Source organism: Cystoisospora suis (assembly GCF_002600585.1).
Source record: "Cystoisospora suis strain Wien I chromosome Unknown contig_5326, whole genome shotgun sequence".
Lineage (NCBI taxonomy): Eukaryota > Apicomplexa > Conoidasida > Eucoccidiorida > Sarcocystidae > Cystoisospora > Cystoisospora suis.
Genome location: NW_027158116.1, coordinates 15,302 through 27,263, shown reverse-complemented (window position 1 = coordinate 27,263; position 11,962 = coordinate 15,302). Strand labels below are relative to the sequence as shown.

Below are 11,962 nucleotides of genomic sequence, written 5' to 3'. Positions count from 1 at the left end.
TAACCACTCGGACACACCGCCAAGGGGGAAAGAGAAGGGGCACAGGCGGACGAATGACAGTTTCGGAGGGGCCACAGCGGGTAAGAGAACTGCCAACGTAGTGACCTGGGATACGCCTGGGAGGTGCCCCGGGTATCCCACTCATTAGCTCATGCAGATTTGATGTCTCCGTGGAGCAGAAGGGAGGGAGGTGCTGCTAGGCCCCAAACCCGGCGAAACCGGAAGGACGGGAACCGGCGCAGGCAGAGGCTAACTGATTTCTAGTCCATCTCAGCGTCATCATCAACATGTATAATCTCTCCTGCTCACGTATTGACCTGCCTTCTTACCGTTGGAGGCCAGTTTGCGGTTAAGAATGGCCGACAAAAGGGAAAAACCGACGCCGCTTCTGTGGCTTGCTGTCGCGGCCTCGCTCTGGTCTCCGATGTACACTTCAAACTTCCGAGTACAACACTGCAGGTAAAGCACTGAATCGCTCCAGCTCGTCAAGATAACCCGCAGTCGATTTTTGTCGGGAGGGCTTCTGGTATTCGAATGAGAAGGGTTAACAGCAGGCATTCTCAGCTGAATTCCATTTCTCGGGGACCTGCTTCCAAGAGCATCCCAGAGGGTGCCGACAGCAGTGTGATTAGCCCCTGATCTTTGTAAGTTTGTACAGCACCCCAAGTTTTCGTTGGTTTGGTTGGTCCGGCAAGTCCGCCCTAGCTGCAGCAGTCTGTCGTCATTTTTTAGAACTGGGATCGTAATCGCAAAGACAGAGAATGGGCGTTGGAGTTATTCAGAACAGAGTTGGCACTCGTCTACAGGTTAAGGGCGAGAGCGGACTCGAATCTGTGCCCTGCCGGATGACAAACTCACACGCCCTCTACACCAGAAGTAAAAGAACCACGCAGTGAGAGTGTACCGCATCAACGCCCCACGCTCCGCTCTGCTTGCTATCGAACTGCATAGCGGAATGGGAGCGCAGCGGGGACCACGGACAAAGACGGGCGTGGACTGCCGTGACGGGCTAGTTGGTAACGACTGGACTACAGTCCAGACAGCCTCACTTCCTCTGACTATAATCCAGTGTGCGGTCATGAAGGCTTGAGAGCTAGCCAGCACGCTCCTTCGTGTCTCTATGGAGCCTCGGCTAATAAAGACGGGGCAACTGCCTGACGACTTTCCAACAGGTGCTCTTTTCTGTACACCTCGGACCTGGTCCTTCACTACACACACTCGAATACTCTGGATCCTGTTCGAAGCAGAAAGGGTGTTCGGGTGGTGTGAAATTTCGCACGAATTCTTTCGAGCCCCCTCAGGGGAGGAGAGTTCTTCTAGAGCAAACCCTTTGTTGCCCACTTGTCTAGTCGCAATCAGGATCAAGCTCCGAATATCTGTCTTTTTCAAATCGTACCAGAACGCCCTTCTGTCTTACCCGTGGCACTCCAATCATGTTACAAGAAAGTGTTTTTTTCACTGGTGCTTATACCAGCGAGTTAGAAATAGACTAACCAGCCAGGGTTCTGTCCGAGACTCTTGTCTCTAAACACAACACTGCAGGTCGCGTCACTCTAGAAAGATACGGGGCTCTTTATAAATCAGGGACGCAAAGCCCTTCTACAGTGGGAGAGTACTGAGACTCATTCTCAAACGCAGTTGAAATACTTGAGAAACCTAATTCGAACGCCATCAGTGCCACCGAGTATTCTCCGACTTGGGGGCACCCACGGCAATCTTCAGTGGACAAGGAACAGTGCCATTCTCACTTTGCTTTGGTCTTGCTTGAACTAAGCGCTAGTCCTCTCTTCGCTTACAGATAATCGTCAAGTGTCGCGATGTTGCTTTTTGCTAGACGCCTCGTCAGAGTTTTCTTGTTCGCCGGCTTCTTTATCAGCATCTTCGTCTTCGTCCTCGGAAGCTGTTGCGGATGAAAACTTCTCTTCATCCTCTGTTGTTAGGAAGTCGTCCTCTGTGCCAGAGAAATCCTCGGCAGCGATGTCGGAATCCCCGCAACCACATCCACAGCCTGCAATAAGCTGTAGATACTCTGCAATTGACAGACTAGCTGGTGTCCCCTGTCGACCACTCCCGAGATACGAGGTCTCTTCGCATGCATCTGAACTTCCACCCATCGGTATACGAACCAAGGGGATGGACTCCAACGACGACGACAATGAGGAACCTGAAGAAGAGGTAGTGTAACAAGAATCACCACGGTACAACAAGGGCTTGCACAAAGAGGGATCTGATCCAGAAGGCGGCGACGAAGAAGGAGAACAAGAGGAAGATGAGACTAGTGTACAGGCGTGTGCTGTCAAAGAAGAAGAAGCAACAACACCAACAGAGGGGCTAGTCCCTTGTCTCACCCCCCACTTCGACTGCTGTTGGTCTTTCTCTTCTTCCTCATCTTCGTCTTCAGAAGAGGAGCAAGGCACAAACGAGTCATCGGTTTCACTTGCATCGCTTGTGTCCCCGTCCCTCGCACAGGAATTGGGACTCTCGGAACACGCAGGTGGTAGCCTTCCAGAGCTCGATGTCGACGTAACCTGGCCAGTCTCATTCAGACTGATGCCTTCTTGTTTCAGAGGTGTATCATTCTGTACAGCCACCCCCGTTCCCCGATCGACCTTCTCTGGAGGAGTGGCTTCTTTCTTGGCCTTTTGATTCTGCCAAGACACTCCCTGTCTTCGGGAAAGGTGAGTCCTCGAGTTAGTCTCTTCTACTCTCAACTCCTTCACTCCCTCTCGGCCGCTTTTCACTTTCTGTCTCGAGTCGCTTCTCTCTTGCATCTCTTCGGAAGCACAACTCAAAGTTTGACAATGTCCACCGTGCGGATGTCCTTCTCCTTCTAGGTGATGACGATGGTGACGAGTATTCCTTAAGTCAGAGGTCTCCTCCACAGATCGACGGTGGGGCGGCGGTCTGCTATTCTGAAGTGATGCTAAGGATTGAATGGACGGCTTGCTATGCCAGCAGAAGTCCAAGGCCCTTGAGGCAGCCTTCAAATCTCTACACCTCAGGATACAGCACCGCCTATGGTCCATATGTACTGCGGCTAAACGGCCTGTCACACACGTGAATTCCACGACAAGTTCACGGAGCTGTTTGCAAAGACGAAGACGTTCTTCGTAAGAGGAAGATTTACAAAAAGAAGAGGCACAGAGAGATGAAGGCTCGACAACAGCAAGACTCGGCGACGTTGGGCCACTACGTACACCTAATGGTGACGTCGGCAGAGAGCGTGATAGACCCTTGTGTACTTTGTTTCTCTCCATACAGCTTGCCGGACTCAGTACTGATGGACTTCCTCCTGTCCCTTTCCTTGCACGCCTCTCAAGAGTCAAAAGCTTCGTAGTCTTGTTACCTTGGGGTCCAGGTACTTCATCTTTCTGATGCTTCCGCGTTTCCTCTTGAGAGTGTCTCTGTGCTCTCTGATTCTTTGCTTTCTCATCTTTCGGAGTGTTAGGCTTCTCCATTATGTTGATGGTTCTACTCTCAGTCATAGGGCATTCCAACGAGTGCTGGAAACAGCCCTCCTGCTTTATCTCCATCTTAGCTTGGTAACATCGAAGTAAAGGAAACTGGGGTTCTTGAGATGAGGCGGGACGCAGTCCTTTGCTCTTTGACTCGGTACTAGGTGAATGCACTGGCTCTGAAGTTCGCCTGCTACATACTCCGCTGACGCTCTTTGGCGTTACCGAGGGAGTCAAGGACAAGCACCCTCTAAAAGAAGACCTGGATCGATTACTGCGGGAACCAAGTGAAAGGATGGTGTGTAGAGGATCATCGATAGCAAGAAGATTAACTGACTGGTTGTCAGTACTTGGGAACAAGGGAAGGGCAGCGAAAGGGGCAGATGAGCATCCTGTCCCTCCTCCATATACAGATGACGTAGAGACATTCGAGCACGGGGACAGGGAAGCACTCGAGGTTCCTGTGCTTGGGTAAGGAGAGACACGTGACTCGCTCTTCTGTAAAAGACGTTTCCTTCTTTGGGAAAGCATGAAGGGATCAGTTGGCCCGACAAGAAGACGACATAACGCTTCCGTTGTCAAGGCAGCTTCAGCGGCCAAACTTGACGTACCACAGAATGACGGAAGAGCATCTCGAGACTCCGATAGTGAGGAAGAAGAACAAGAAGAAGAACTACAGCCTGCATGTGGCTCACGTGAGGGCTCTGACTGGGGTGTAGGCCTTCCATGCATTTGATCTAGAGTAGCCTTATCCGTAGAAGAATTGGAAAAGGAACGTTCTTTGCTCGTTGTTCTATCCTTCTTTTCTTCTACGTCTCTCTCCCTCGTCATCTTCCCTTCTGCTTCGGCTCGAATGAAGTCCCTTGTTCTTTGAGTGACATGGCTGATTAACTGGAGAAATCCAACGAGAAGTGTGTCAGGGAGAAGAGTCTCTGCATGCTGTAAAAGAGCTTCCTTTGCTGGGTTATCTGTTCGCCGGTCCCCCATCCATCTCCTGTAGTAAGTGATCCACTCCTCTAAAACATCTCGAGCAGAATGGGCTGGAGACGAAGGTCCACGAAAAGAAGAAGAAATGGAATGTTCACGAAATGACGCCTCGGGAAGAGACGACGTAGAAGAGGGGGAGAGAGAATAGCATGGCGAATGGGTAGGGGAAAGACGCCTGAAACACCAATCCCCCAGTAATGGTGCTGGGCGACCTCGAATGCCTAGATTCTTTATACCGGGAGGGATACTGTCCTTGGGGGGTGCGAATATCTTGATGCTGGCGCCAATATTCTCTGAGGAACTTTTCGTCCCTTCAGACCCTTCGTATTTGATACTACCGGAGGCTCTTTTATCATGCTCCGAGCCTTTCCCATCATCACTCGTCGCTGGCTGCACGCTCTCTTCTCCATACGGAGAAGACTCGCTAGTCATCGAAGCATTGACGATGCCGGGGGTCTCAGATTCCGTACTGGCAGTCTCTTCTTGATTTCCTAGTGTGAAGTCTCCGGCTGTTTTATCAGCATGTAGACCTTCGCTCTCTCCTTCTGGCGGCTTGGACGGGGACGTTTGTTCGTTTGACTTGCTGCTCTCCTCTCCATTGGCCACAAGGGATTCTATATCCTTTTTCTTGCTGTCGTTGTCTTCCGCATTAGCCCTACCAGAGAGAGACAGCGCCACTGATCTCTCCGGAGTCTGTCCGAACTTATCCTTTTCCAAACCAGGAATAGCAAGAGAAAGTGGCTGAGCGTCTTCCTTTTCTAACGCATCAATCTGATGGCTTACTGTCGGGTGAGTTTCTGCAGCATTCACAGGAAGAGCATCGGTCGAACCATATGAGGTCACGCTTCGCCCATCCGCATGTGGTTGCTCTTCCTTTCCCGCCCCCAAGAGCTGGGTCACGGAGCACTCTTCTTGGCCTTCGACCTGCTTATCACTTTCTGACGATCTGAGAACGTAAGCGTTTCCTTCCTTTTCGTCGGCCCTTTGTCGGAGATACCCGCGGGCCTTACAAAGTTGCTGGGATACCTGTGAGGCGAAGTCTCCATTCCCTGAACATTTATCTAGTTTATCTTTGAGTTCTTCCGCGGATGCAGTGTTCTCCCCGGCTTCAGTGACTCTCCGTTTCTTCGGGTTTGGCTCAGAAGAAAGATCGAAAGTGTCTGAGACTTCCTTATCGGCTCGCAACGCACTTGCTAGACCCTCACATGTCCGACCCTTTGCCCGGTTAGCTATGTCTTCAGTTGGAGCAGAACGGCCTTCGTTTTGCGACAGGATGGAGGAAACGGCCTGCTGTCCGAGACAACTGTCGTTACTGTCCTTGCTATCCCTTGGTACAGAGAGTGACTTAGAGTTCTTGCAATCCTGTGTACGAGAAGTAAAGTCAAGTAGGGCGTGATCCATACCGTCCTCGGTTAACGAGCTCGTCGCGGAAGTCGGCCATTCTGGTGAGGTCTTCTCCCCTTGTTCCGCAGGCGAGGGATCCCTATGACCCTTCGTTTCTCGAGACTCGAGAGAAAACAAATCGCTACTTCGAGAAGGCTTTGATACATCTAATTTCAGTACAGAAAATTCGGTGGCCTGACCATTCTTCGCTGTATCCGACGGGTATGAGTATCTACGGATCACGACAGTGTCTGCACAGGTGCCGCTTGGTCGGTCTTCACGATGTTCCAGCGCCTTACCTCCTGCAATATGTTGATTCTTGTCCTGCGGCTGTTGTTCCTGCGATTGAAGACTTTCTAAGGCCGTGTGGTGCTCTACCTTCCCTCTTTGTGGTTCGAAAGACTTGAGGATGATGCGTCGTTTCTTGTTTTGCTGACACACACTCGGAGGAGGCGTGCTACTAGCCGTGCTGCACTGGGTGCTTGCGTGAGCAGTACACTCAGCATCAGCAGCTCCTATCTCATCTCCGGGTTTCTCTTTCACGAAATGCTCTGACGCTCGTCGATTGTCCCATGTATCATCAGTAAAAGAACTTGAAAGACTCCTTGTTGAACTGCTTCCATCTTCCGTCTCGGCTTTCTTTGTCTTTCTCGGTGTGACAGTGCAAGAGTCCTCTTTACAGCTCTTGGATGCGGGGAGTTGTTCACGTTCACCTATTCTCTCGGGGGTACTGCTCCCAGCACAGCGGCCAAGACCCTGACTTCGACAATAGAGCAAGCGAAATTTATCCTGAAGTCGAGTGTCACGGCCTGACTTCTCTCCATCCCTACCAGCGACTTTCTCAGCTTCCACGGAGCTACAGTTTGAGCTCGAACCCGGGTGAGTTTCGTCTTTAGTATGTGTATTGGCCGCGGCTGCGCTGGTAGAGACCTCTTGTTCTTCCCCGACATCTCTCGTTGAAAGACGCAACATCTTCTCCATTAGGATCCCTTCGTCTACTGGTACGATTCCAGCTAAACGGAGATCCGAGGTGACGGGCACGGCACAGTGTCGGTTCTTGGAGCTCAACTGGACTTTGTCAGCATCGTCGTTGGAATGACCTGTCTTTCTGAGACTATGAGCAGGAGCTTCAGTTTCACGGCGCATAGGGCTAGTGGAACGTGACGGAGAAGCGGAAGAAGGATTCGGTATAGGTGTGTCTTCAGGAATATATGGGACACAGGCGCTGTCTTGAGTTCTCGACTGACTCGCAGCCCGAGAAGTATTGAGTTGCTCGGAAAAAAGGGCAGTCGGTCCTCTTGAGCTGTCTCTGGACTCCGATAGCGAAGTCGGCACGGTGGCTTGAACTGATGGTCCCAATTTTCCACCTGCAAAAGACCTATCACCGAGACCTGTTCGAGAAGCTACCTCGCTGCCTGGACAGGAGAATTTCTTCGTCATAAAAACGGGGGGACTACACTTCAAGCATGCGCTAGGCATGATGTTATCCTGTTCACGTTGCGCGAGGCCGGCCTTCTCAACTGTACACGGTTTTAGAGAAAGCTCAGCAGTCCGTCCCAACGTCACGGACACAACACGGCTGGTGCGTGCATCAGCTCGCCCCGAAGTCGGGGAGACTGAACCTGGTTCGAGCGTCGCTACACAGTCAGGAGGTTCTTGAGCACTGGCAACAGGACACTTGTCACTACCTGCCTTTTGTGCGCCCGCCGGTGGGCTACCTGCCTCGTCGAGTGAACCAGACCTCTCTTCAACATGTTGACAGATATCGGGGTCAGGCGAAGAGCAGCTGCCGGCTTCAGCGGCGGCGATCTCGTAGGACGCCTGGAATAAGACTGAAGAAAGAGTTTCGGTGGCGTCACGGGCAAGAGGAAGAGGCTGGGAGATCTCTTCAGCTTGCACAGTTGAGCATCCGTCGCCCCGTGGGTCTATGACAACACACGTTTCTGACCCGCTGTCGGATGCTCCTGAAGGGGTGCAGATATCTTCTGCGTGGTTAGTCGATCGTCTAGCCGCTGAGCTGCAGTCGGCGAGGTGTAACCCGGTCGCGTTGTCGGGCGCAGCCTCAGGTTGAGACGACGCAGGGAGTTCTTGAGTGGCGAGGGCAGCGCTATCGGGTTCCGACACATCCTCAGTCTTAATCATTGTCTCATTTTCAGAGACGGCCCGGGCTCCGAAGACCGCAGTCGGGGCTTTACCAGCTTTTCTCTCCACGCCTAGTCGGTCTGCGTCCCTTTGAAGGCTGCTGGCCACAGGGACCGAAGAAGCAACGTTGTCAAAACCTTGTAATGATCTTCGAATACTTTCTTCTGTTTTCATTTGAGCTTGGAGACTCTCCCGAGGAGGGGCATCTGCCACTTGACCGCTGGACGTCTTGATTTCTTTGGAGCTTGTTCGCGTTTCTGAGGATGGAAAGACCGCAGCCCCGTCACATGCGTATGTCTCGTCTGTGTCAGTCTGGTCCTTGATCTTAGCTCCGTGTTCCCTCCTCCCCCCCGGTGAATCTTCCAATAAGTCAGTGGAGTTACAACATAGCAGCTGAGTAGAAGGGCTTGAAGCAGACGTCTGACTATCGTCTCCGAGGAAGTCAGCATTGCTGCTTTCCTTCGCGGTGCGAAGGCTAATCGGGATGGGAATAGGTAAGTAGCTCCTGATCTCCGTGTCATCCCATGCATCAACTACGAGCCGGTGATCAAAGTTTCTTCTGCCTCCTTTCTCGGGATTTGCCAAACCCTGCCAGTGTTGAGTGTAACAATGTGTTTTCGAATTGACAATACAGGAAAAGTTCATATCCGATTCTGAAGGGAGTTCACTCTTATCGTACCCTGCTATCTGGGCCTGCAGTGATGTCGTCCTTGCACCCGTCGGTACAGTTGGCTTTGACGCCGACACAGGGACCGGTTGCTCCGTCTTCTCGGGTGTATGCATTGAAGTGGTTGAATGGCCTTCGCACGTCACCACCTCTTCTGCAGCTCTATACATCTGTCTCTTCCGTCCCGGAGGACCGACAGGAGTTCGCTGTCCTGTCTCGTTGCCTCTCGGCTTCCGTCCTGGCTTCCCTTTCGCCATCACCCCAGAGCCCGAAGACGCCGTTGCTGTTCGCCTCTTATTATCGTTTCCTGCTCTGGCGTTGGCCCTGCCACCTCGTCGGCCTAATCCTTCACGATGTAATGACCCCTCCCGTTCTCTCGTGGCCTCGCGTCCAACCGTTCCTTTATCTGTCGGTTCTATGCCTACATTCGCTGTCGCTCGAGAATCTTGTTCCTTTCCACGAGCGCTCCCCTTCGCGTGCAATGGAGGAGCACTGGAATTCCGCTCCTTCTTTGGTCCTGCTGTTATGCTCTTGTTGCTCCGAGCACTCTCGCTCTTTACACTTGTTGAGGTGGCTGTGTTGCCTGTCATTCTCTTGGACCCAAGTGCGGCTAACCGAGGTTCACAGGCATTGCTGCGGCCTCCTCGCTGGCTTGTCGAACTGATTTGACTTCTTTGTGAAGGAGCTGAAACTTTAGTCGAGCCCTTCTGTTGACCAGAGCCCGAGAGGACTGTTATCCGAAGATCGGAGTGGACTTTTCCGCCTTGTCCTTCAATGCGCTTTTTCTTCCCTGCTTTCGTCTCACTCCAGCCGCCCACTCTCTGCGGTTTCAGTAGGGGGGCGCGCCTTGTCTTCTCTTGTTTTTTCCCCTTTATCTGCTCAGGACAGTTCTTTGCTACCCATGCACTGCCGTGAGGTTTCCCTTCCGTGCCGACCTCGGGGTTGAGCCTGCAAGGGTCTCTAACTGTCTCCTCACCCTTCCCTTCTTCGTTACACTCCTGGTGTGGTACGGCCACTTCCTCCACAGGGCTCTTCTCCGGCTCAGTGGAACTTTCACCGTGCCTGGCACAGCCGTCGAGACGCCCTTCCCTACTGCGACTCTGTCTTGAGGTGTTCCTGTCTTCCACTACATCGCGTTCAGCAGCAACAGCAAGGAATATCCAGACGAACAGCATATGTACTGTATGAGATAAAAGTCTCTGCTGAGCAAGTCGTGTCACTCCACGACAATAAATCACCTCCGGAGCATTCAAAAAGGCACGCACCCCAAACTGCAAACTTCCGAACACCTGCTTCCAACGGTAGAGCCGTCCATCGTCTGCACCTACGAACGCCAGTAGGGTCTGCGCACAAGCCTGCAGTAGTGGCAGGATCCGTACAAACACCGTCTCCTTAGCATGGTCCGCCGTGCTAGCCAAGTCTTCCTTCGCCACCGCACAAGCTGATGGATGTTTACGACCCACACTGCCTTGGGTCTCCTTGTCCCTAATATCAGGGGATAGTGGACAAGACGCTTCCGCGCACCCCTTCTCCTGCGGGGTCCCCGGCCCGACAGACGATTTTGCAGCCATGCGAGTGTCTCTCTTGAGTCTGGCACGTGTCTCCGGAGAGCAAACAGGCAAGCAGCGTGTGAGTTCAGTGGTGGCACTGCAGCCGAGATCTTTCTCTGGAATGGATTCAACTAGAGCAACATAGTGTGAAGCTTCGCACTTTGAGCCGCTTTGAGGTTTCAAGGAAGTAATGACACCCTCACTAGGTGTCGACTGCGTAGGAGTCAGGTGACAAGGAGCCCTGCAAAAAGCATCAGGAGAACCCGCTGAATCAGCTAGTGACTGACCACCACACTCGTGTTTACTACTGCTCCTCTGTATGGCAGATGTGTCGGCGCGGAAAGAACCATCTGGACCTGAAGCCTGCTGCCGACTGTGGTCCGCTGAGAGTGCAGAAGAGAGGCTTGAGGAAGAAGTTGACTCTTTGCTACGCTCCCGAGGAGTCGGCAAGACAGGTAGCAGGGATCCGCTCTCCGCTTTTGTCTCGGAAAGACCTCCAACCGAGTGACGAGAGGAAAGAGAGGATGACATGAAGATTCTGTTTGTTCGGCGGAAAGACGGGGGTACAGAAGAAGAGGACGACGAAGGAGAAGAAAGAAAAGGAAAAGGACAAGGAGGCGTACAGAGAGGAGGAGGAGTAAGTGGGAGACCACAGCAGCATACAGAATCTGCGGGGCCTGACAAACGCTGCTGAGAGCAGGACGAGCAGTGAGGAAAAGACTGCGTGCGAGCAAAGGGGTCAAAATACATAGATATACAGAGAGGAAGACAGAAAGGAAGTACTGGAGGACCACACGGAGAACCGGGCAAATTACGTGGCGATGACGATGTTGAGCCGCGGTCCGGACGCTTCTGGTGAGTCAGGGCGTGATTCACGGCAGCGCTGCTTGGACGACTTCGGGGACCGGAAGCTGTTCGGCAAGACTGTGAGGCCTTAGGAACTACATCACGTCTCGGCTCACAGGACGCTTGTCCTGTGCTCTGTGTTGCCTTATCTCGCATGCAGACACTGTTGTTCTGGGCCTGCGGTCTACATTCCGATGAATCCGTGTCAGGATGCCTGGGCGTTCGTGAAACTTCACTCTCTTCCTCCGCGGCATGTAGCTCATCTGCAACTTCGACTTTGGAATCCCCTCCTCCTTCTCTCAAGTCATGCTCCTGAGGCTCCGGTCTACCTCGATCTGTCACGGGAATACCAGTGACGGCCTTCTCTTCAACTTCACCTTGGATCTGCAGTCCTACGTGAGATGGAGCTTCAGCCGCATGGACGTCTCCTTTCTCGGGCTGGTTTGCGTGCAGCATCAATTCCCTCGTCGTCCTTTCTCGTCCACGGTCCTCCAGTTCCTCCTCATTCTGCACTTCTACTTCTTCAGCTTGATCTCTCCGGTTGCATCCTGTCTGTGAACGGTCTTCTTTATCTGAAGCTGCAAGAGCCTCAATAGCCCCCCCGCAAGGAGACCTATCTTTGGAGAACTCTTGCTGGTTCTTTCTTCGCCTCGTTCCCTCTTCGTAAAAAGTTTCATCGGTTCTCTCTTCTCTCCCCTCACCTTCAAGGCACTCCCTTGCCTGCTTCTTCCACTGGCGGACAAGATCCGCGTTAGCGTTCTGTTCCTCGTTCACCTCCGTCCCACAAGCACCACCTGCATGTGGCTTGGCTTCTCCGATTCGTTCGTTAGAGTACCCCGCTGACTCCTTGTCTTCTTGCTCCGCTTTCACTTTTGCGCTGTCCTTGAAGCAACTGCCACAGGGTATCTGTCCCTCACTGTCAATATCTTTCC

The 11,962-nt window shown here is 52.6% G+C and overlaps 1 protein-coding gene across 1 annotated transcript; it reads right to left on the bottom strand.

Moving 5' to 3' along the window:
- Window positions 1-1,445: 1,445 nt before the first annotated feature.
- On the bottom strand, window positions 1,446-11,962 carry CSUI_009130 (uncharacterized protein). The gene has a single exon (XM_068069249.1). The coding sequence runs from the start codon at window positions 11,484-11,486 to the stop codon at window positions 1,806-1,808; it is 9,681 nt and encodes a 3,226-aa protein (XP_067918776.1). The 5' UTR covers window positions 11,487-11,962; the 3' UTR covers window positions 1,446-1,805.